The sequence below is a fragment of the Athene noctua genome, chromosome 1 (assembly GCF_965140245.1).
Source record: "Athene noctua chromosome 1, bAthNoc1.hap1.1, whole genome shotgun sequence".
Lineage (NCBI taxonomy): Eukaryota > Metazoa > Chordata > Aves > Strigiformes > Strigidae > Athene > Athene noctua.
The window spans coordinates 68,612,403-68,637,992 of NC_134037.1; the positions used below are offsets into that span (position 1 = coordinate 68,612,403).

At 41.2% G+C, this 25,590-nt stretch overlaps 1 protein-coding gene across 7 annotated transcripts in view; it reads right to left on the minus strand.

The window, feature by feature from the left end:
* Positions 1-25,590, minus strand: part of HIVEP2 (HIVEP zinc finger 2) — a 141,661-nt gene that overhangs the window by 17,501 nt on the left and 98,570 nt on the right. For all 7 annotated transcript variants that reach the window (XM_074896464.1, XM_074896457.1, XM_074896459.1 and 4 more), the window contains 3 exons: positions 8,085-8,129; positions 1,227-6,855; positions 341-495 (listed from right to left, as the gene is read on the minus strand). In XM_074896464.1, coding sequence (XP_074752565.1) covers positions 341-495; positions 1,227-6,644 — 5,573 coding nt within the window. In that variant the 5' untranslated portion in view covers positions 6,645-6,855; positions 8,085-8,129. The remainder of the gene's footprint in view (positions 1-340; positions 496-1,226; positions 6,856-8,084; positions 8,130-25,590) is intronic.

The window sequence follows — 25,590 nt, forward strand, 5'->3', positions numbered from 1 at the left end:
ATGGAAGCCATTAAACACAAATAAATGGTATAGAAAATATCAAAATGTTAACCATTTATCCATTTCTTTATGACCTAACGAATGAAAGTAACAATCTCAAGTGAGTGCTTTCACATAGATAGAAAATATAATTGTCCTAATAGCAAAGTAGAGCCAAAAGTATACAAGTAACCTGCAGCTTGTTTTAAGATTGACATATACACAAAAAAGAAGAGGCTTGGGAGCTACAGGACATGGCAGGAATATGGGAGACTGTTCACATCCCAATTAATTCATATTCATTTTCAAATCTCTTTAAAATGACAGGCTGAGCTTGAAATTTCCAGTTGCATTTTCTTACCCTCCTTCAAAGATTTTAATTCGTATCGGCTCAGTTTGTTTGGATGTAATGTCTTTATCTCCATGAATGTCTCCTTTTACTCTTTCTTTTATAATATTCCCCACTACTTTCTTTTCAAGCTTGCTGCCAAACAAGAAGAATGGCTCGTGTTTCATCTGTAGAACAAAGTCAAGGAAGGGTGTTACTGCTGGAGCACACAATAAACGCACACTTCATTTCAAGTACTGTTAACATTCCAGGTCAAAGCCAAACTCTCATTTTGGTGCAACTCTATAAGATGAATTAATTTGTCCCATTTAATTTGACGGAGAATAAAAGAGGGGGCAGCAAGGACAAATTTTTATGAGAGTCTTGACAGAAAAGACAGCATCATATCTTTCCTCAAGAGAAAAATCATGGAAAATAGAGATCAAAAAGCCTTAGAAAGTAATTTATTGCTATTACAGAATTTTCCCTGGCACCATTACCTGATGCTTAGTCCGTGAGGAAGAGTCAGTATGTTAAAGACATTAAATGGATCTGAAGATCCTTACTCAATTTTAACTTAATCTTTACTTATGAATGCACGTGTCTGATACTGTTTGAATCAGGACATGGAAAAAACAAAGGACAAAATAAAAGGAGATAATGTATCAGGCTCTGGCACACATGAAGGGAGTGCTTTAAAAGCCTCACTTTTTACATCTGATGTTGAAAATGGAGACAGAGACAGCAAAAGTAGCAGAGCTTGTAGAAGTGTAAATTGAGGCTCAAAAGTTGTCATGGGAAGGTATGAATTTCTGATTTCCCAGTGGGGAATCTTTTTTTTTAAACAGCACTAACTCATAGTTTAATATTTTCTCATATAAATATATACAAATGTATTTAATTAAAACCTCTTATTTACCTGAGCAAACTGTTTCCATGCACTTGATGATGTCAGTTTACCAGCTCCAGGTCTATGCATAGCAGCCAGAGTGTAGATTTCTGTGGTGTTTTTTTGCTTGGACCTTAAAAGTGCTAAAGTGGTCTTTGTACTTAGCCCAGATGGGTTTGGGTTACATGAACTTATACACCACGAAGCATAAACAGAAGATTTGAGTGTTGGTTGCTGAATGTAATTGGGTTTCGTATAGTTTAAGAAACACCAGCTCACAGTAGTAGTAGTGCGCAGACTTGGGAACTGAAGGATCTGCTGAAAATCTGCTACGTCTGTCAGAAGAATGGTTGAACCTGTGACCTTCCCACTGGAATTGGATGACATCTGGACTAACATCCCAAGAGGCAATTTTTGATGTTTCAGTTGGTCTTCTGGGTGAATTTCTCCTGGTGGCAATGAGGACCTCTGTGGACTCATGCTCATATCTGAAGCTGTTTCATCCACATCCAGTTCTTCTGGCGAGTCTCTTCCTTCAGATGGTCCACTGGACTTCTGTCCTGGTGATGTGGAATCAAAACTGGAAAGTTTCTCCCTGCTCAGTGGGAAAGCATCAGCTGTTGGCATGCTGACAGGTGGGAAATCTTGAGATGATGAGGACGACAGTGGTGAAGAAGATGACACGGATGGCAGACTTTCTTTTGGCTCAGTAGCACAGCTCTGCCTTACTAGTTGAGGCTTCTGCATTCTTGGAAAATCTTTCTTTATATCTGAGTTAGTTAACTCAACTGCACTTAGCTCCTCAACTATCTGCCCATACATTTTTTCTTCTTTGACTCGTTTCTGCTGCTTGGTCTCCATGAAGAGCTCCAAGCTGCTGGCAGGTGAAAGCATTCGTTTGCTTCCTCCCAGGGTAGAAGCCATGTCAGAACTGGAAGGCAAACACAAGGGAATTGGTGGCTCCAGTCCAAGTGGTAGTGTCTGCGGCACTTTCCACAATGGGTATTTTTCTAGCCCTCCATGCTGACCCAACATCTGAGCTATGTTAAATCCAATTCCTTGCATGGTTGCGTTGGTTGCCAATGTTCTTTGAGAAACAGTCTCATCAACTTTACAAATTACAATTGCAGGACTGTTGCTCTGTCCAAGGATCTGGGAAATGCTTGTGTACATGACACTACCATAAGATGGCACATGGGTTTGAATCCTGACGGGAACAACTGTTCCTGGCAAAGACTGTACGGATCCATCAGCTGGGGAGTCAAAATCTGCCTGAAGATGCTGCTCAGAGGAGGTATCTGTTGGTTTAATGCTATGGTCTGACTGGTACTTAGCAAGAGTATTTTTTGAATACTGCCCAGATGTTCCTGAGTAATGCTGGTATGCTTGCTCTTTAGCATGCACATAATCAGCTGGTTTCTTTCCAATAAGCTCTGGTGCATGTTCCAGGTGATAACTTGAAGGAACGTCTGTTTGGAAAGGCTGTTTGACATAAGATTTCTGCAGCTGTTGTACAAAATGATGCTGGAAGTGTAGAGGTTCTGTGCATGACTGCCACAAGACAGGCTGCTGAGATGGGGGTAAGTGAACCATGCAGACAGCTGGATAGGGGAACTGAAACAAGGTGCTATGAAGAGGGGGAAATGGGACTTTTTCCTGATGTGCAAAAAGCTGCTGCTGCTGCTCTGATGGATGTTTGTTAGGAATATAAGGTGCTTGTTGGATCAAAGGAGTCCTTAACATTTCTGGGCTGTCTGCAAGAAGAGCCTGTTGCTGGGCAAGGTGGGATGAGCTATTGCTAAGCTGAGCACAAGAGCCAATAGCCTGTTTTCCAGAGTCGTCTACCTGAATGGGCTGAAGAACAGAGGAAGGGGAGTGATGCCAGGCAAGCTGAGAGGAGCGGAGACCAGCCTGTGCATGTTCCATCTGCTCCTGCTTTATACTTTGTTCTGTGCTCTGATCAGTCTGGGAAATCTCTGGAAAGCCACTGAAGGAAGCCTGGCGAACCAAGAAGCATTTCTTCCTTTCTCGGGATGGAGACAGTGCCGTAGTAGGTGTCCCAGCTGAAGAGGCATGAGACAGGTTCCCATAATCAAAGGATTTACTTCTGATCTCTGGGATTTCAGCAGCATGAGGACAGGGCATCTGCTCAGATGAGCAGCGTCTCATTTCCCTCTGATGGTGATGTCCAGGGACAGAAAGTGAGTAAGCACCAGCTGGAACTGTTAAAAACTCAGACTGTTTTCCAAACTCATCTTGTCTGGGAGGCGTGATGAACTTCATATTCTCTTCTCTTTCAAAGGACATTGAAAAACTCGAACTGTGGGACAAATTACTTTCTTGGCTAGGGCTGCGAGAGAGGCTGGTACCTGTGGACTCAAAGCTGGATTCTCCAGAGGAGTGCTCCATGTCAGCCAGTCGTAAACGCTTCTTTTTGGGTGGTAGCTTTTCAGCTGGAAGTTGAGAAAGAGTTTCACTTCTCTGGGGCCACTGGAATTCTTCAGTTGGTCTCTCCTGCTCTTTACTCTGCACTTCTTTATCCTTCTCAGGCTTATCTGGCTCCTCTGTGACACGAATTTCAGGTACCTGTATGTTGTGCTGGCGAACCAACCTGGGCTGCATATGATATGGCTGAGGCTGCTGGGATGGAGATGGCTTACTGGAGTCAGCATTTTCCATTTGTGGAGCGCGGTCTGGGCTCATTGGGGACTCACAAATCTCACTCTCACATGTTTCAGATGGTGAATAGATCTTTTCCTGCTGGCATGCAATATGTTCTGTAGATTCAGATCTTTCAAATGAGTTTGGCCTGCTCAGCGAATTTGTGTGCTGAATGACAGAGATGACATTTCCAGGAGGTTTTCTAGCCAGTGATTCTGCAGTCTTTTCTTGCTCTGCAGTTAAGGATGAGTCTTCCAGAGAAGCTGCTGGGCTTCCAGACTGCAAGTAAGGCCTGCAGATTTCAAAACGCTCCACATGGCAATGGGCAGCATTGTCCAGGCCTTGAAGGGCAAATCCACTCCTTGGCACTTCCTGAATTTGGGATTTGGGATCAAAGTCCAAAGGCTGAATTCCCCCAATGGTGCCAGTAGTACTGCTGCAAAGCATGGGACTGTCTTCTTCATCTCCAACACTCTCCTCTTTCCTGCGCTTTCTGTTTTCAAAAGTTGTTCCAAGCATGGATGGCATGGCCTGAGACTGTCCAAGTGGATCAACAAAATATTCTCCCACCTTGTTCATCCCACCTAAGGATGGTGAGTCCCTATAGTTCTGCTTCTGAACTTCAAATTCTTCCCACTTTCTGTAGTGCTTTCCACTGGCATCATAGTCATAAAAGGTCCTGTCTCCTTTCTTGTCTTTTAAGGATGGTCCTTTGTCACTTGCTGTCTGTCTGCTGGAAGCAATAATGATATTTTTCCCTGGTCTTCCATGATAGTCCAAATCTGAGTGCCCCTCCTGCACAGAGGGCAGTTCAAAGGCAGCCTGTCTTCTCAACATCCTTTGGTGGGATATCCCCACTGTCCCGGGGTAAAATACATCATCCGAGCCAGTCATCTTTTCATCAAATGAATGGCTTCCTCTCAGAGATGGGGGAATACTTAGGCTGTTTGCAGAAGAGGTTGGCATGGAGTTACTTCTAATAAGAGGAGAGGAATCTACTGGGGGCTCTAGAAGGAGGGGCACGTCACCCTGATGACTGACTTGGTACAGGCTGGATTCACTTTTGATGGACGATGTGGTGGTCTGGAACTGCCTAGATTCTGTATTGCTGCCTGGATAAACTTGTGTAGATTTAATAGTGCTCAAACTACTGGAGTCAATGAGTTCTTCTTTATTTGGAGTCATTTGAGAAATATGTTCCTCAAGCATCTTGATATCTAATCTGTTATTTAAAAGAGGTAATGGCTCTGTTTTGCCCTTTCTACCCATTAAACTGTGCTCCTGATTTGTTGTGGCTACTGTTAGTGCTGTCCTTTGATTAATCCTATAGAACTTTCCAAAGATGATCTCTTCATAAGACTTTGCATTAGTATTTGGTGGGCTAATTTGCTGCTCAGCACTTTCTGAGCGGGAAAAATAACCAGAATCAGTGCTTCCTTTACTGTGTGGGCTCAGGAGATTTAATGACTGCTCAGAATCCTGCCCTTTTTTCTCTGACAGTCTTAGTGCAAGTCGCTGTTTAACTGTATGAGAGTCATCAGACTTGGTACTTAAGGATGGGTTTTGCAACATATCAGAGCCAATATATGGTGAACTCTCACTGGGTAACTGAATTCCACTTTTAGGGATAATCAAAATGGGCACTTTCATTGGCCCCACCAAGGACTCTTCCATGGAGGAGTGAAAACTGCTCCTGCTAGCAATGTCTAGGGGGAGCTGTGGGACAGGGCTCAGTTTGTCGGACCCTTCCACTAGGAGTGGGGTCTCCTCATCAGTGTCTGTGCTCTGCTCACCATCTGAATGTATTTCGGCTTCCACATCAATGTAACTGGCATCTAGGTCCAATTTAGAGACTGCTGACTCTGTGAAAGGTACCAATCCTGCTTTAATTGCATGGGCATGTGACTTCCTGTGCTTGTAAAGGTTGCTCTTCGTCTTGAAGGAGAAACCACAAGGAACACAAGGGTATGGTCGCTCCCCGGTATGAGACCTAATATGCTTTTTAAGTACACTAGGTTTGGCACAAGCCCGATTACAGTAAGGACAAATGTATTTGCCAGGCTTTTTGGGTTTGTGCTCCTTTTTGTGAGCATCTTCTGATTGTTCTAAAGATTTCTGTGAATATTGGCTGTATGCAGGGTTCAAACTTGAAATCTTCTTCCTGGAGAAACCTCCGCTATGGCTATGCATATGAAAAGGAAATAAGTCCTCTGAGGCAACTGATTGCAAGTGGCTAGGAAACTGCCACGGAGGGCCTTCCAAGCTCTGATGTGGCTTTATGTTGTGCAAGAAGCCTTGTGGCAATGAATGCTGTGGGAAAGAAAGTGAATGTTGACATGAGTAAGGACTTGGACGATGCTGTGGATATTGCTTCTCCGTGACTTGCTGTGCAGCTTCATTCGATGATACCAGTTTCCCAGAACTAAAAAGTTGTGCTGATGCTGTGTTTCCTATTTGCTCGTGATCTATTTGTGGTTGCCTCTGTACTTCTTGATTGCCAAAAGTGCTCATCTTAATAACAGCTGAATGTTCTTGCCTCCATCTACTTGGTACTTTAGCAGTTTCTCCAGACCTTGAGGTAGCTTTTTGCTCTATAGCTGTATCCCCAGAGTCCATTTTGTTACACAAGGTCTTAAGTGCTAGTTCACTTGAAAGCTGTGCAGACACATGGAGTGTGTCCAAAGCTGTGCTTTTTAAAGTTTTGTTGCTCCCATTTTTCCAGGGCTGTTGCAAGTTCACAGACTTTTCTTTCTCTTTGGAACTTTCCACGCAGTAGTCTATAGGCATTAGATTTGTGTCTGTACACTAACGTGAGTATGATACAGTTCTGTTCATGGCAGGAACTTTCCTAAACAGTTTATTATACATTTGCAAAGACTTGTTATAGCATTTGGACATTTTCCATTGTTACTAAATACTGAGATGCAGAATGACCTAGAGATATTTGTGATCTAGTAGAGCAAAGTTCTCTTCATCTCTTCCATGGTGACACAGCTATCTGTACGGAAAAATCAAAAACAAAGAAAACCCCCCCACCAATTAATGTAGCCATGCTAAATAATATTGATGCAGTCAGCTGCATTTTATTGAGCCTTACATGAGAAGTATTGAGGGACTTAAGCAAAGTAAACTACATTTCACAAAACTCCCTTTTGTGAGCAGACACAGTACAGACTGGCCCTGAGATTGTACACAAGCATAATCACTGGTCAGTAAAAGCCCTAGGAATAGAAAACAGAGATCTACACTTTCCAAATTAAACAGTAGCTTTGGAAGACTTTCTAGGGACAGTTTAAAGGCTCGATTCTCAGAAAGTCCACTACCTACTTTCAAAGCTCTTTCAGCAAATCACTGCTGAAAATAGAGTCCTAATGCCATTGGTGGGAATGACCTTAGCCAGTATTACTCCCTTACAGTTCAGACATGCTCTTTAGTCACCTGGCCTGCCTCTAAAATCAGAGGACAGTGATCAGTACTTCCAGCGGAGAAATCCTTCCGTATATTGATTTGTGCTTCAGACATCGGGGATATCTACGCACATCCAGTATGGAGATGACTGTTTCTTACTCTCGTCAGGGCAGAATTCCTAGGTGACTACCTTGGAGTATATACCAAATTCTACGATAGCTAAAGTGAGGTACTTCTTACCTTGTATCATCTACCTGATTTTACAAGAAGGTTTTGATCATCCTTCTAAACTATGTTTAAACATTCAAAAAAGAGCCATCAAAGAAACATCCAAAACAAAGCACTATTGGTGTCTTTCCACATTTCCATCTTCCAGTCACTATGAGAATGTCTTGCTGAGGTAAAACATGTATTAGATAAATGAGCTGTGATGGTGTTTAGTATTTGAGTTTTCAATGTTGAAACATTTCCATCCAGCTATATGTGCACTTTTTATGCTTAAATGCAATAGGTTTCCACAATTCTATTATAAAGAAGAAAAGCTCAGAGGTATGATTTTCACAGACAAGTACAGCATTTGAATTTGAAGAGCAATGTAGGCTTCCTGCTTCATATTATACAAACACAGGACATTTTCTGGATGAAGCAGTAACATTCATGATTCTACAATAGTAAGGAAAAGGGTAAAAAAAGCAGTATTAGAGATAGTGGATTATTTTTCATTCCGACAGTGGAAAAACTGAATTTGGCTTGAAGAAGCAAAGTGCAGGAAAACACATAGATAATGGGAATATGTGATTTTCAGTATAAAACAATTACCTGCATCTTCTAGGCATCTAATAGGCATGACCATCTTCAAATTTCCTGTAGAAAAAAAAAAAAACAGAGTCATAAGAAATTCTTTATATTAAGTATAGATGTTTATTCTTTACAGCAGAGGCCTGAAAACTTCATTTATCCATGTCCTGGAAAAATTTCATGTTGTGTCTTAGAGGTCTGAGAACCACATTTTGAAGAATATGAGCTTGAATCTTTTTAAAATACTTAGGTTTCCAGTGTGTGGGTGAATAACTGCAGGTCTAAACTAATTCACCTTCCTGAATTGATAAAAAGAGAGCTGCCAATGTCATGTTCATTCCTACGCCTTTGTTAAGCCTAGATTATCCCTGAATCCCATTGGCAAATCCCCTTTCAACGCCTCTCTCCAGCTAATACTTTTAAGACTCCAGGCCTCTCATTAAAAGTTTCAGGAACCAGAACAAAATCCTGGGGAGGGTGTCACCACACAGGTACAAGAAAATGTAGTGAAACACAAGTAGGGTTCCAAATCAATTAACACTCATGGGATACTGCTCAAGAATATATGGCTGCCTTCTCAAAGAAAAAACCTACAGACCAAATATACGGTTAAGACTTCTGTGACTGCCATAATTTGCCACCTGTCTGACCGTCACCAGACTGCAGGCTGCTCTTTGTGTTGCCAAAAAGACCGGCACAGAGATGACGGAGCCTGAACATCATCTCACTGCCCTAAAGAGCATTTCTCCCACCAAAGGAGGACTCTCCCAGTTTTCAAGAAATCTTATCTTGCAAACAGATTTTGGCTTTTGTTTCATTAAAAAGGATGTTTTGTCAATTATGGTAACAAAAGCTACAATTACGGCTTTTCTTTATGGTTTTTATTTAGGACAGAAATCAGAGCATCTCTAAAGAACAGATCTTTAGAAATAGCTGGAGTATTAGCTTCAGAATATGGGATATAGCCTGCTATAATGATCCTCAATTAGAAACTGTCAGAAGAACAGCTAGAGCACTCATGGTTTCTCCACTGAATACAACCAACAGATGATAAATTGTCCATAAAAGAAAAAATAATCAAAATTTGAAAAATAATTTTAGTTCTTTGTAAATAATAACACTTTCAAAGAACAAATGGATACTAGTAAAGCTCCATGACTTGACATAAGTAGAATCACTACTGTGCCGCCCATTATCAATTATTTATTTAATAGTACAAATAACATATCAGTAGTTAGGACAGCAATAGTTAATGGACTGTTGGTTTAGTCTTAAATATGGATAACATTTAAAAATTGGAACTATAGAGAAATCCCCTATAGTTCAAAATAATAGCAAGCTATCAAATACAAACCACAGTGTTTTAGGTCATAGTGTTATTCAGATGCACTAACGGCTTTTTAAATAACTCTCTTGTCTAATTCTCTAAAAGAAAAAAAAGAAAAAGTAATCCAAGTAAAACCTTTTAAAATTTTCCTAATCTGCTTCCTCAAATAAAAAGTGTCACCACAAATGGAAAAAGAAATCCTCGTGCCTAAGGATTTCAGAAGTAGTTACTACTGAGCAGCTCTGTGAGTGCCCTATGAGGAAACGGCAGGTAAGTGACAAACCATTTTCAGTAGCTGAGCTAAACTGAATCTCAGGTCAGTAATAATGCCAATAGATCAGCACGGATGTAAAGGAAAATGTGTATCTTGAGAAGCAGAAACAGGGACGAGAGGGAGTTTTCTCACTGAGAGAGCATAAAGTTATTAGCCATCTTCAAAGAAAAATACTTTTCTCCTTATTAGGCAATTTTGCAAATGGCGAAGAAGAAACTTCTAGAAGATGTGAGTATCCTTTCTGTTCCATATTTTCTCTACCAAGAGCACCTTTTGACAAGAAATCTGACAGTCACAGAAATGTGACAGCCATGGTTTTACTTGAGCTGAAGATGATACTAATATATTTCCAACAATTTTGTGTTCTGGACTGAGACCTCTGTTACAGAGTTCAAGTCATTCTGTGGTCCTGCTATTTTCAGAACATTCTATATAATTTTTCAACCTACACTATGAAACAGGTATAGACTAATTACAGGGATTATTGATGGCTTAAGTTTGGTCAGAGTCACTCTCCTGGGGAAAATAAATCCCTTTCCAGAACCAACATAATCATTTCTGGTTTGATTTGAGCTGCCATCCACCCCGTGTCAAAGATGGCTTTAATATTTTCTTTCTGTTTTGTTTTTTTTGGTTTGTTTTTTTTTTTTTTTTCCCCTCCCTAATGGGAGACTGGCCTAACTGGAGAAATCTAAGACACTGCAAAGCTACTTTTCATTCTGTCTGTTTTTTCCAGTCAAGCCTCTATCTCATCTGCCTCCATTCACAGCCTAGTTTAAGCCAACAACAGACTTCCATTCTTCAACTGATTAATGTTTCTCCTTTAGAAAACACTGTAAATATAGTTTTCAACATTGCTCTTCATCAAACATATACTATTAAATAGACAGAAACTCCCTAGCATATTTCAAACTAAGGAACGAAGAATGATAAAAAATGCAGGTTTTTTTAATAACTTTGGCATGGTTCAGCTCCACTGGAGTGACTAAGAGGAGCCCACCTACACAGATCAGAAGCCATACGGGACTTGCACTGAGCACATCGTTTGACAGGAGCTGCAAAGTCCTGCCTGGCCAGGGTCCAAGCCAGGTTTCCCGGTAGGAATGTGGCCCAGGAGCCAGCTCCCCCAGCCACACTAACTGCACTATCTGCTCGCTTCAAACTGGGACATTTTACTTCTGTGAAAACTATGAACATGAGATTACTGGGAAACCATGAGCTGTATTTATGTCAGATGCACCTACTAAATCAAGACTTTTAAAACTTTCTAGAAAGGAGCATTATCCTGTCACTCCTTTTGCTAAGGTGCCTTTGTGAGCTGCATGCAGGGGATGTATATTTGGTTGATTTGCAGAGCTCCAAGATTATTCCTTCCTTCCTTCTTTTTTTTTTTTTTCCCTCTTTTTTTCAGACCATTAAAATGGTTACACTCAACAGCTTTAAAATAAAATTTGGCAAAATACAACTTTTACTACTTCTCAATTTGTAGCTCATATTACAGTTCTTGCAAGTGAACAAATTGGAAGCTTATGTCTTCCAAGCTAAATCCTGAGTGCACCATACAGAATAAATATTGACTCTAGCGTAAGGACTAAGGGTCAGATCCAGCCCTGTTTTAAATCTGTTCTGTCCAGCTCTGCCAGCACAAAGCTGGCCTAAAACCACAGTAACTGGCCCCCAAAGAATTTGTATTCTATAGGGCAAGCATTAGCACAGACAAGTTGCAGTGGCTCCTATGAAATCCTTACATTCATACACACACCTCTGCCAAGATCCTTATTAGGCAAGTCTAGCTCATGCCTGGGATAAACCCAGCAGCCAAGCAGCCTCACAAGAAAGGGAGGCCACCTCTGAGCTCTTCCCCACCTGCAGCTGAGAAGAAAATTGCCTTGGCCATTTGGGAAGAAAAACAGCACACCTTTGGCTTGCTGTCCTACTCCACATTTCCCTCTGCCCTGCTAATAATATTCCCCAAAGAGCTGTTTGATGTTGACGTCCCAGTGGAAAAAACAAAAGACTAGGAACCCCAATAAAACATGGATTTGCAGCTTATTCTACCAAAGCCAAGTCTGAAGAAGAGCTCTTGACCAGCATTCAGTGTGCATCTCTGAACTGAATGATTTAACTGGCATGAAGATCAATAAGCATTTGTTATCCTTCTTTGAAGGAATTTATTCGCGGGCTGAGGATGTTATGTAGCAACATAACAAAACGAATGCAGTCCTTGGGGAATATGGTTCTGGCATTTTATACAAATGAAAAGAAAGATGACCAACTGCAATTGACACCACACTTGGGGTCTTTGAACTGCCCTTACTAAAAGATAAGAAGGAAGAAACACTTTGTAATTTCCCAGTTTTGTGAAAAGGCTTGCCATTCTTGACCACAGAGGTTCTCTTTGCATTTCCAACAGCCACTGGTTAGGGGGTCCCATCTGACTGTGGTTTTGCAGCTGGCCTTCTACCTGTCTATTTGTACACCTCTAGGAATGACTGTAAATTCCTATGTCAACCACTGGCACTTGGCAAAGTCTTGAATTACTGGGAAATGCAAGGATGCCTATGCTTTTGCTGAAGTTTGGCAGGAGTTGTAAGACATCCTTTTACATATGCAATTCCAAGAAGGCAGACCTTTTTAAAACAGGCCAGGTGCATTTATTTTAATCTACTACTTTCTATATTGTAATTGCTGTTGTTACCTCTTCACATTTGAAGACACTACTACTCCAATTTGTTCATTTAATTCCACCCCAGATGTTCTGCCTGCCCTCTGGATTTCAGTGCTTTCTTGAATGTATTGCCATTCTCCAAAACCAGCCAGAGAATCACAGTTTTGAAAATACTCTGACACATTTGGAATAGCACTTTTTTTTTTTTTTTTTTTAATTTGGGCAGCTGAACCAATCATTACAATGTATTTTTTAAAATGTCATTTAAAAGTACTAGCTGACACAAAACCAAATACTGCTCAGAAAATACATGTAGTACACTGTGAATTTACTATTAAATTATCAAACAAACTCTGCTAAGCTTACTCGAGGAGAAGCTATAGGGCAGAATCTGTTCTCCACTGCTATACTGAGTAAACACTTGTGCTCACACGGATCCCCCAAGAAGCCAGGAGCTGAGGAGACTGAGAGCATCCAGTTACAGATGCATCAAGGGTAGATTACAAACTCACTGTGACCAAACACAAGCTTCAGGCTTTTACTCTCAGGTTTCTATGAACACACACTTGTGTTCCTGGTAATTGCTGGTTTCAAGGGACAGAATCTGTGCATGTAAAACTGGAAGTGGTATAAAACCTGGCATCCTGATTTGTGCAATTATTATTGCAGCGCTTGCATTAAATCTGGCTCATAATCTATTCCAGAATCAAAATCACTGAGAGATGGCATATAACAGCACATATTAGTTAACTGTAGTAGTATTGACTATTTCATTCATTTTAAGGCTTTACCAAACTCAGCTTAATCTTGTTAATTCAGATAATTCAAACTATTATCTGAGACCATTATCTGAGTATGTTGAAGAAAATAACTGAAATCTGTCTGCTTAAAAGAATGCTGAAGCCAACTAAGAAAACAAAAAAATAACCAAATTTGTTGTATTGTAACACCTGTTAACCTTAACTGTAGGAACTTATACTTGTCTCAGACATTTCATATAAATGTCAGTGGGTACATGCTATGAGGAAGAACAAGACTCTTTCCCTCCTCTGAATGTGATCTCACCAAATCAGAGATCAGGCACACTCTACCCCTTCTGCAATGACCTTACAGAAAAATCAGGTATGAAACAAGAGTCTCTCATTTGACTTCAAGGAGCTTTGAACAGATACGACGTTTGACTCAGAGCAACTAAAAGGAGACAAATCACCCCAACAGTAAGCAAAAGTAAGAGACAAATTCTGATCTACATTATCCTGGTATGAATCTGAAGCAATGAATTGCAAATCCAAGGACATAATTCCTGATTTATTCCTCATAAAAACAAACAGAATTGAACATTACTTAGGTTTAGGGTCTTACCTCCTACATACTAAATATCTGAGGTTATTTGTTTCAAGGTGAAAATAAACTAATCCATCACATCTAAGATGTCTACAAAGAAATTCATAACATAAATTGCACTAAATGGTAGTACGACAACACGGTGTGATTTTCTTTAAGAGATGCTGGCTTGCATCATAAATACTTATAGCACAGCTGCAGCAAAACACCCCGTTTTTTCTATGTTAAGTATCTCAAATATAATTTTAAATTGCCACTCTCTATAGAAAAATAGCACCCCCAAAAAACTTAAATTCAAGTTGAGTGTATTTTAAGAAGCCATAGAAGAAGACTACAGGAGAAATGCTTTAACACTGACCTTTTCACTATAATGACAAGGATTGCTCACTTAAAGTACATCACTATTTCCTGTTTCAGCATCATGCACAATGTACACATTGCTACCGAATGGAAAAAATGTATAAAAAAAGCTTTCACATTCCCGAAGTCCAACTGAACACAGACTTATTTCCACAGGATGACTATTTAAAAAAAAAAAAAAAAAAAAAAAGAGAGAGAGAGGAAAAGGTTCCCAGGAGCCAAATTAATCTTAAACACTTCCTTTATAGGTAGAAGTTTTGCAAACAGATCACAGTCTTCTCCTTAAACTGAACAAAAACCTGCTATCAAAGAGATGCCAAAACAGCCAACAGGACAAACAATCTTGTCAGTCAATTAGGAGCTAATTGATCTCTCTGATCCCACTGGTTTTACAGGAGCAGGTAAACATTTTGTTTCTAGTTGCCTAACCTTGCTGTGCACAAGAGTCTGTCAGAGGTGCTTAAGCACATCAGATAATACAAAATCTACCTGTTCTGGTTCACCATCTTCTGATGTGAACATTCTGAATCTATACAAAAGCAAAAACTCAGGATTATTAAGATCTGAAACTAAACAGAATTATATAAACTGCTAATCTTCTCACACTGCTACTCATTTCCTTGGGGAACAAGCTAAAGAATGAAAACAGATGAGTAGAATACCAGTAATATCCCACATGGACCTTAAAATATGATGGCAAAGCAATGGCAGATCTGACAGACAGCATTTCCACTGTTATTAAAATATCAAATATTAAAATATATTTTGGCCCCCCCCGCCCATTTTCTTTTGAATTATATTATGCAGTGACTTACAAGTGAGAGCAGCTCCCATGGAGAGAAGAGTCAGAAACAGATACCCACAACTAAGGTCTCTTTAAACACTATTTTGTGTTGGCTGAAGTTAGGTTTATATGATATCTAATCTCATTGGTTCTAACCTACAGAAGAATGAGTTTCTCTCAAGGGTGAGTTAAATATTAAGTTAAAAGTATTTACTAAATACACATTAACAATGTATAGTAGTATCCAAAGTGGTGCTGAGATATAAATGAGCTCTTAATTCTTGGGTTGCTCTCTTCATCAGCAGAAACTCAACTCTATCCCACTTTCTTTGAGCCACAGCAATTGAACAGAAGGATACTGTGCCAAACCATAAAAGTGTGAAATAGTTTCTGATCACTATTTGTAGGATTACCTTTTTTTTCAAGCCTGCAGTGTAGAAAAGAAATGGAGCTTTAGCCCTGCTGTTGGCCCTGATCTATTATTATGTAAACAAATAGGCATTATGTAGCCCACAAAAGGCTAAATACCTAAAATCTGTGAAAAGCAAAGGCTCAAACACTAACCAATGACGCTTTGTGATGTCATTGAGATTGCAATGAAAGTTCTGCATTTGCAAGAACTGGTGAAAATTACCGAGGTTAAAGAATTTTTTCCCAATTCAACACAAAGAAATGTATTAATTAGAAAGGGAAATTTCACATCTTATAAAGGACATTAATTAAACTATGAATTTAGAAGCACTTGTGAAAGATGAAGTATATGCAAAGAGCAAGATTCCTGTGTGGACGTGGTTTGTGGTTATTTCCAGATTTATAAAACATCATCTACAGTAAGAATGGTAAGAACAGTGTCACTGGAGGGTTCAAATTACTGAAGTTGTCAGATATAACAATTTTCCTAACTGAAATGGCATGCAAAGGTTGAGATGCCTTTGTTTCCACACAAGAACAGCAACCTTGGGCAGCCTCTGGGGAGAACAGACCTGTGCTGGTAAGTCCCTGCTAAGATACTGTACAGCTTTACTTCAAGTTTTCCCAAGGAAAAAAAAATAAATCAAAATTTGTGTAAGTATTGCATCATTTTTAGGTACAAAGTAAATATTATTCTGCTGCCAAACGGAAATATTAGGCAAATATCAGGCCTTTGCCTAGCATTTTCATCTTAGAGGGAAAATATGGCTGAATTTTCTGGGAATTGAGGCTTTTTTAGTTTAAAAGTTACGCAATCCTAATTATGCAACCATGGCAGATTTTGCAAACAGCTATGCCTCCTTTCACACTGTGTCAAGAAGAAGCCACTTGCATTTCACATGAAAATATCTGTGTCGTTCAAACACTTTCTTGAATGAGCAAATGCACTGCCTCTGATGGACACCCTCATCCCAGGAAGAATTACATAGGAAGACATTTATAGTATCTAAGCTTGCATTTGTTTTTCACTCACACCAATTATTATACAAGCTTATTTTAAAATCTGTCATTGTTTACTAAGCCCTGTGGTCACCACATGTCAAAACATAAACAGATGCATGGTAAACATCAGTAGCATGTTCTTACCATTTTTTTTTCAATTTTTTGTACCCAAAGTAGAATGGGTCTTTATGGCAGTTTTATTTCAATCCATTCTGAATACCTTCTACAGTTCATCTGAGAACAGCTATCGAGCCCTAAATCCTATATATCACACAGATGTTACAACAGTCACTACTCTGAAGCCAAAATGTTTTGTTTTGACTAGTGACTACAGACATTTTGCTGTAGCAAATCTGGTCACTTAGCATTGCCTAAAGATTCTGAACACTAAAGTGGTAATATTGGATACATTAATTAGACTGCACATTTAAGGATGCTGCTTTCTTTACAACCCTCAGGATGCCTAGCAGGGGAAAAAAAGAAAAAAAAAAAAAAAAAAGACCTCTTTAAAATTACTCTGGCCATATTTTACAGTACTTCCTTCTTTTTATTGCGTGAAGCATTGGAAGTCAGTATGTATAATATCCAATTGCATCAGAACCTCTTAAAAAATTCAGTAAAATATGCATATGCTTTCTGCTGCGTTTTGTAGGTATAGATGAAATGTCACTCTTTGCCGTTAGGTTTCTTTCTACAAAACACAAATCAACTGTGTTTATTAACATGAGCATCACTCTCCTGAGCAAACACCTCTGAAAAGATGAAGGTCTACGAGTATACCTGAATCTGCATATAAAACCTCTGCTATTCCACAGGGCTGTGCCGGTATTTGAGGGATAGGACAAGCTGACAGCTCAGTTAACAGAGTCACGAGTGCAACACAATAACACTCAAAACATTTATTGGGAAAGACACTGATCAGGTTTCATTACATCTTTATAGCAGACAGACTTGGACCAGGATGCAATATTACAGGGCATTCCTAGTACAAACAACAACTGAAAGTTTCAGGTGTGTATCTCACTTTACACTAGCTTTCGAAAATACTCCAAGGAAACCTGCAATATGAAACCATTATCCTGTACTTAGTAAGTGGCACAATTGGACACCAAATCACTCCTATCCAGTAAAAGTTGGAGTAAGGACAGCAAAAATCTTAATTTCAGTCACCAGGCAAGAGCTCAGTAGGCTCTAAGAGGACATTTTCAGGGCTGATGGTCTATCGAAAGGGAAGGCAGCTGCTGCTCAGCTATACTACAGAAAACCCCAGACAACTTTGTACAGGGTCCTCCTTCTTCTGCATCATTCTTGTCACATTCTACCAAATTTAGTTTTCTTTCCATTGTCAAAAGTGGAAATGAAGTCAGCTAATGATTTGGCCCAAAAGTCTCTTGGGTGCTTGTGATACACCAGTGACACTTGTACACTACAAACAAAAGAAAGCATCACCAATGGACAATCATAGAATGGTTTGGGTTGGAAGAGACCTTTAAAGATCATCGAGTTCAACTCCCAAACACCCCCTAGTCCATCCCACAACATCCCCCTTACAGACAGGGAAATGAAGACATAGAGTATATGCACTAGCATGTTTGCTAAGCTGCACTTTAATTAATTACTAAATGTTCCTTGGGATAGTTCCTAAGAATCTGAAAAACTGTTGTAAACCAAAAGCATGTAGGCTATTTTCCTTAAGACTAAAGTGCAATGTTTTAGCACTCAGACCACCTTAGACAATTAATCAACTTGCTTATTCAGTTGAACTCTTCCCCCTACTTCTCTCTTCCTATCCCCCTCACAGGATTTGAGGACACCCTGTTCGCCTGGAGATGGTGAATCACTACAAGACAGCAGGCCCACTCAGTTCCTCAAAAGACACAAAAGGTGTAAAAATAGCTCATACTAATGAAGCAAGTACAGCGTCAGCAGCCAGATGAGCGTGGGTGATAAGATAAGGGTCTGTTGTTGCAAAGGGCAAATTATTAAGAGAATGCTTCTCCCTCTCTCTCTCTTTTTATTAAGCTTTGTTCTTCCTTCACTGAAACCAGTCCTCTGCAATGCCTGATAAATGACACCTGACAAGACTGACTCCTCCTATAATTGCAAGTTTCATACCGGCGCAGGAAACGGTGCTTCACTACGAGCTGAAGGTACAGTGGAGGTGTCACTAAAAAAAAATAAAGAGAGGCAAAAATAAACCCTAAAAATAGCCAGGACTACCCATGGAGTATGACTGTGTGGGTATATTTAGCTGGTCTAACACCAACTTTTCTTGTTAAAAACACAATCTTACCTTTATGCAAAACAACTTCCTGTTTCTAAACATAACTTGAGAAACTTGAGGGGGGAAAATTCAGATTTTGAAACTGTCTCTTTTTCACTGAGATTATGAAAAAATTAAATGTGAAGAGACCAGGCAGATATTCTACATGGGTTTTGCATTCTGACATCCCATACCAAGTAGACGAGTTTGCTACGAAGACATCCTAATACAGCCCATTGGACTAGGAAATAGATTCAGAAGCAAAAACAGAGCTGTACAGCAAACTTCTCCGTGGACCTGAAATAAGACTGAGAGCTGAAGTAAGGGAGACACATCCTATGCCAGTTCAGCTGCCTGAGCCAGCATCGCCCTTGAGAGAAGGCTCTGCCCCACCAGAAGCAGACACACAGGCCTAAAGACTGAAGAGATGCCAGTTGCACTTTTACAGCCCTGTTCTGCAAGTCTCATCTACTGTGAGGACAGTTTCTATCATTTTACCTGCACAAAGGAGCTTTGAGGAAGGGTGTAAATATAACTTAGTCCCATGTAAGACACTCCTGTGCTGCCTAATAAAGTGGTATGAGTATAAAGGACCATCTGGCCAAGTGATAGAGTTTAGTATCTTATGAGCAATATCAAGAAGTGCTTCCAACTACGTATCTGAATTTCTGATTCCCAAATACCTGTACTTACAGGAATTAATGAAAATGCCCTTGAAGTGCTGGCGCTGCAACTGTGTGTGTCAGCTGGCATGCAGACTGCAGTGAGTGGAGATCGGTGCTCAGACACTATGTGCTATCTATCTGTCTGTCTGCTCCCCTCAGCAGCAGCCAAGGGGCTGCCTCACACCCAGGAACAGGAGGGCTCACGCCTAGTCCTGGTTCACCTCCACACCGCTGGCACTTGCCAGCCTTGCTCATGTGCCATGCTGACCACACTTGAGCCCACTGCTCACCCCACCTTATTGTGTCGGGGGTCCTGAAACTTTCACAGGTTTAATTGCAGCAGGATAAGCCACAACTATGGTCAGCACAGATGTTCAGCAATCTGCCTCTCCAGGGAGACTTTGTACTTCTGCACAGCATCAGTTTTGCTCCCCCTAACCCAAAGGGAAAGCAAGCCAGGTCCCAAGGACTCTCTTAAGAATGTCTGCAACTGTTTATAGTACATTACTGCAATATTACTACTGGAAGTAATACACATGCCAACTTTCTAGTGCTCCACATGAGCTGTGAAAGGAAATGGTCTTTTCTACAATTATGATTTTTATATTTAATATTGTAACTCATTTGGCTGATGCTTACATGAGGGGTTTGTTTCATTATTATGTAGCCTTCCTGTGTGGCTACAAATACCTCACATCAATCGTTCTGGGGCCAGAGTTAAACAAAAACACATAGGTTTATACCAGACCTTTTCTCTCATTTACAACAGGAAGAAAAGCCCACTGTAGTACACTGCCAACTTCACATGAACGATTCAATGAAAATGATTACTCTGGCATTACAATTTTTATTTTATTCTGATTTTTAAATTAGAAAAAAGTAATTGAAATTAATAAGTTTATATTTAACATTAAATCCAGGGGGGAATAGAGACCATGCTCTTTTCTTGATATGCTGTGATTAATTCCCATTGATGCAACCATTTGTTCAGCATCATAGTTTTGTCTTTTCGTCCTATGCCTTAGCAGTAAATTTAATAGTCACTGATTTTTTTACTAGAATAGATAAACATTGTGATGCAAGACAAATCAGCTGATGATATTATTCTTCAGACAATTTAATTTTCATCTGAAATGAAGAGTAAATGTTATTATATTAGAGGAAATATGAATGTAAAAGTAATTATTAGTAGCTTTAAATAGTTAAGACCATACTCTGGCAGTACATTTACATAAAGTTAATTGGAGACAGGACCGCATACCCTAAACCACTGTGGGGTTCTTATGTTATAAAGCTAAAAGCATAGTAATCAGAACCTCAGCCTATTCCCCCCACTCGGATCTGGAGCAGGAATTCTGTTTAAGTAACAGTAATATATTACCTATCTTTTTAAGACTTCACCTATTTAAAGCAAAATGTACAAAGGAGAAGATGAAATTAAAAAAAACAGCAGGAAAGCATATGAGAAAAATGAAAAATTACCTTCATGGTACACTTAGGAAAGTAGTTTTTATTACATGGTAGTTTTCAAAAGCATGTAGAAAAGACTGGTGCCTTTTCCCCGAAACTTTGCACCCTGGGTCTGCCCACATGGGTTGGCAGAGCCCAGCAGCTGCCCCCTGGCTCCCCACAGGCTGGGGGCACTGGCAGCACTGCCACTCTGTCCCAGGGGGGCTGCGACGGTGAGGCGCTGCCTCGGACCCCTACACCCACATAGGCCCCGGCCACTGGGCTTTCAGTGTCCCCACAAGAGGCAGCTTTAACTGTGCACAAATTCAATTTAAAACCAAGAAACAGTCTGTCTCAAGAATAATTTGAGGGAAAGAAATGGTAACTTTTCAGCCAGATTCATCGGCTGGTGGGTTTGCTGTGCAGGGGCACTGCCGGCAGATGGGGCAGGAAGGGGCAGTCACATGCCATGGCAGCGCAGGTGACCACATCCAGCCCAGCCCTCCTCAGCACCACCTCCCTCCTTCCCTGGTGGGGGCTCCAGGGCTGCCGTCTCACCTTCTCCTTGCCTTCTCTGCTGCCCCAACCATGATGAGGATCTTCTGGACAGGTACGAAGCCCACCCATGAGGGGTTCATGGATACAAAAATTATCTCTTTTCAGTGCCACATACAACACTTGGTCATGATAAGGGCAAGATAAGAAGCAGAAGTAAAACAAAACAGGGTGGTAGCTCTTCTTTTCAGTAAGTTCCTGCTAGGAGCTTTTGCCACAGGCCAGTGTTTAAACTGTGGGTGTTGGAAAGTTATTGTCCTGAATGTAAATAAGTCGCAAAATTGCGCCCCCACAAGCACATGGCACAGGTGGGATGGGAGAGGGGACACGGTGGTTGCCTGCACCTCGGGTGGGACAGCAGTTCCCTACAGTGGCACTTTCCACAGTATGAACGTCTGCAGTTGGCAACAGTACCACTGATTTCACACCCTGGGTAGGAGCACCCCACCACAAGCAAATGGAAGCAGCGGGCACCAGCGCAGGATAGGAGGGGAGGCTGCAACAGGAGCCATGGGAGGCAGTAAGAAGATATGGTGTTAAGTAACGAGGGGCTGCGCTACCTCACATCTTCCTACACCCTGCCACAGGTCGCTTTTCCTGCTGCAGCCTTTTCCCTCCCACCCTTGCACGGTGTCACTTTCACCGGCGTATGCTCCCCTCCCACTCACCAATGTGTAACGTGCACCATGATTTATGTCACCTCTCCAATCTGGCCTGGCATCTCTGAGGTGCGAGCAATAGATGCAGTCTACAAAAGGTTAGGATTAATGTTTTATTGGCAATTACAGCAGGCAAGAGGCTCAGCTCATAATGCAATTTTTTCCTTGTGAAGACCTGTAGGAGGTGGGAGCAGGTTGCCATGGGCCTGGCGCCTGCTGCGTGCTGACATATGTCCTCGCTGCTGGGCGAAAGGGCAGGTCCAATTAGGTGTCTTGTATTATTAACGTTCTGCTGCTTCATCTGTTGATAATGTATCCTCTTCTCGGCCTCTCTGCTTGTGTAATGCACCGACATCTGCGGGGGGCACTGCTCTACCCGGGAAAGCTCAAGTGGAAATCTGGTGGAGGAGATGGGACACCTTCCTTTTGCAGGCCCAAGGAAGGGGTGGAACAGCTGAGAAGTCGAACAGATCACTGTAACTAGGATCCTCAAGCTAAAAGATGAGAAATACGAGATATCTGCTCTGCCGGCAGTAATAATTACAATGTATTATTAACAAAACTCAGGTTTCATCATTAACTTGACTTGGGTTTCACAAGTGGATCTCACCCTAATCATCCTTCAAATTACATCCAGTGTTTCCCTCAGAGCTGAACCACTACCAGCAAGGAAGGCTACTGGTAACTATTACACCGAAGATAAATCACAGGTAAGAATTAGCTATAAATACCACAGTCAAACAGGTGAAAAAAATTACACAGATTTTAGATTGCCTGAACCCACAGTGATCTCACCACTTGGATCTGATTCTGCCAGAAAGATGGAGCCTGTAACTTCAAAGCAGCTGAGAGGAAAGGACTCACTGTCAGCCTGTGCTGCATACAGCACAGCTGACGTGACCCTGCTTCTGCGAAGGATTGACTCCACTCCCCTCAAAGGTGTTAGTAAAGTCACAGCTCCTTTCTTGGATCTCAAAACATGAGAAAGGCCACCTACGTGTTTGCTATAATGAAGTAGCCAACTGTCTCAGTCACGACCCAACTGCTGCAGCAAAAGACCCTTGTTTGATTTTGTTCCTCTACTAAGCTCATCATCAGAGCAACTAAGATCTTCAAAAGCTTTTTCTCAACCTCTAAGTGTGAGATGAAAATGCCGTTTTAATTGTGGATCAGTGAGGTCTGCTTGAGTAAAATAACCCCAGTCACTTGGATGCAACTGCGTAACAAACACCGCTCTTCTAGCAGGGAGCCTAATTGCTCTGCTAGCACCAACAAAGAGTTGCTGGTTCATTACAGCAAGCTGGAGGAGCTGCCGTTTGCATCTTCACAAGCTGGGAGTATTTGATCGCAAAACAGCTATGGATGTTTGATCCAGAATTCAGCCTCTGAATTCTGATCAGCAAAACTTAAAAGCAAAGAAGCTATCAGTCCGATATTCCCAGCTTTCTTCAGGGTAACAATTATTTTTCTCCTTGATCTGTTCAAGGATGTCAAATCTAATCTTAAAATATGATTTGGATTTTATATTCTTTATAAACCTGCTTAGCAAAAAAAATAGCAAGAACAGAACTGTGAATCAAACTGCAATTTCACATGACATTTGGAGGATGCTGGCAGTTACGTTGCTATCCTGCAGCCTGACTGCACCAGGACCTTGCCAGAAAGTGCAAAGGGCAGAGGAAGGTCAGAAAAAGGCCAGCAGAGGCCAAAGGCTGCCACGCTTCCCACTAGCTGCTCAGAGCAGGTTGGGACAGCAGGCAACCAGGCAGATGGCAGAGGAAGCATACTTCCATCTTGTCCAATGGGGAAACAATTTGCTGAATCACACTGAAGAGGAACGTGGCAGCTAGTCTCGCCGAGGCAGCCGAGAGCTCTCTTTGCCTGCTGCAGTGGCCCCCATGTGCTGTTTTGCACCCCTGCTGCCCACACGACTGTGCTCAGGTTTATCTGTCCCCATCCTCCTTCCCTCATCATACAACTCAAATAACCACTGCCTTGCTTTATGCTTTAAGAACATGTATTGCTGTTTCTTCTTCCTTTGCAACCATCTTTAGACTGAACACTTTCTGAATGGAAAACACAAATCTAATTTCAAGCAGATACCTGCCTCAGCAAGTCTATCAAGAGCAGCTTATTTTCTCCAACTCAAACTCCACATGTGAATACATACAAATACAGGCTCAGACATATCTGCATAAAGAGGTCCATTTGCCTGAGTGTTTGTTAACGAATGCTTGGCAGTCAGAGGGGCACCACAAGTGCATCCAGTTGCATTTTTTAAAGAGAAGGTTACTTCCACCTCTAGGAAAAAAGCCTTGCTGAGGTTGCTTATAAAATGCACCATGAATGGATTCAAATCCAAATCTTAACACTGACATGAAATTTAAAGGAGTAACTTCCCCCCCCCCCCCCCCCTTTTATGCAGTTTGGATCAGCTTGTGGGAAAGTTAACAGCAGGAGACTGTACATGGGATGCTCTCAGGAAAATCACTCAAATGCAGTGCTACACAGTGTACTGAGGGCTCAGGTAGGTCAGCTTCTTGCATAGCCAGGACCATGCTCTGCTTTTTACCCAAGGTGCTCATCAGGATTGGACTCCAAAACCTTCTTTTCTGACAGGTCATAAATTAAATAACTACAGCTGGTTTGTAGGATCTCTTTCCTTCCGCTAGCAATCTCACATAAGAACAATAAAAGTACTGACACTATAAATTAGTTCTAGGGGTATCTTTTTAATCACAAAGCTGCTGCAACATATTTCTTCTCCAGCAGCAGTAACAGTGAGTTCAGGAAGCACAGAGCACCTGCCAACATTAAAAGAAGAGCACATCTAAAACCACAGGTCCCAGTAGTTGACATGCTGCTTGTTACAGGAATTTCATCTATGCTAACACTCTGCTAGAGCAGTCCAGGTAATAACAGCAATAAGAAACAACAAGGAAAAAGTTAAGGAGCACTAATATAAATGAGACAGCAGTTCACTGACATTTTTAAGTCCCACTAATGTTGATCCACCCATGAGCAGGTCTGGATTTATAGCAAAGGAGTAAGTGCATGACTACCCCTCAGAAAGTTCCTATTTCAAAAAGTGTCTGCATTGCCTGAAAATCAAGATCATACTGCTGAAATTCCCACTTGTCCAATACTTTCTGTTTCCTCCTTGGTTTTCTTTTTCTCTCTACAGTGAACTGAGCTGCTCTAAGATTATTTTCCTGTGATTTTCAGCAAAAGTCGATATAGAAGAACTGTGGACAAGCACTGAGGTCATCAATCCCACGAGAGACGTAGCCTTGGTCCCCCTTGAGAAATGTATACAATGACAGCTTGAGTGGACTCTGAAGCCTAGCTTTAATTAAAGAGAAGGTGAAATCAGATGAACCTACCTCTTGCTCAAATACTATTCTTTCGTCAGTATCCCTCTGTTCTCCAGAAAAATGGTCTTCTCCCTGTTGGTGACCATTTATGCACGCACGGGATCCAAACTCTTTTCCACTGTGTCCTCACCACCTGCATGTTGTCTACCTCTCTATTGACAGCTTCCAATAAAAGCTTCCTTTAATAGAGTTGTCCTGACTCACAGGTGGGGGGGGGGGGGGGGGGAGGGAAGCTGACCTCGCTGCAGCATCAAGAATCTCTGACGCATTTTGGGAGGCTGTGGTTTCGGGTCTGAAAGAATTCAGCCTTGTTTTTGACTAAGTTTTACATGTTCAGCTTCTAAAATATCACCCTATAGCTCCATGTCCGTTTGCGACTCGATGTCATTTAG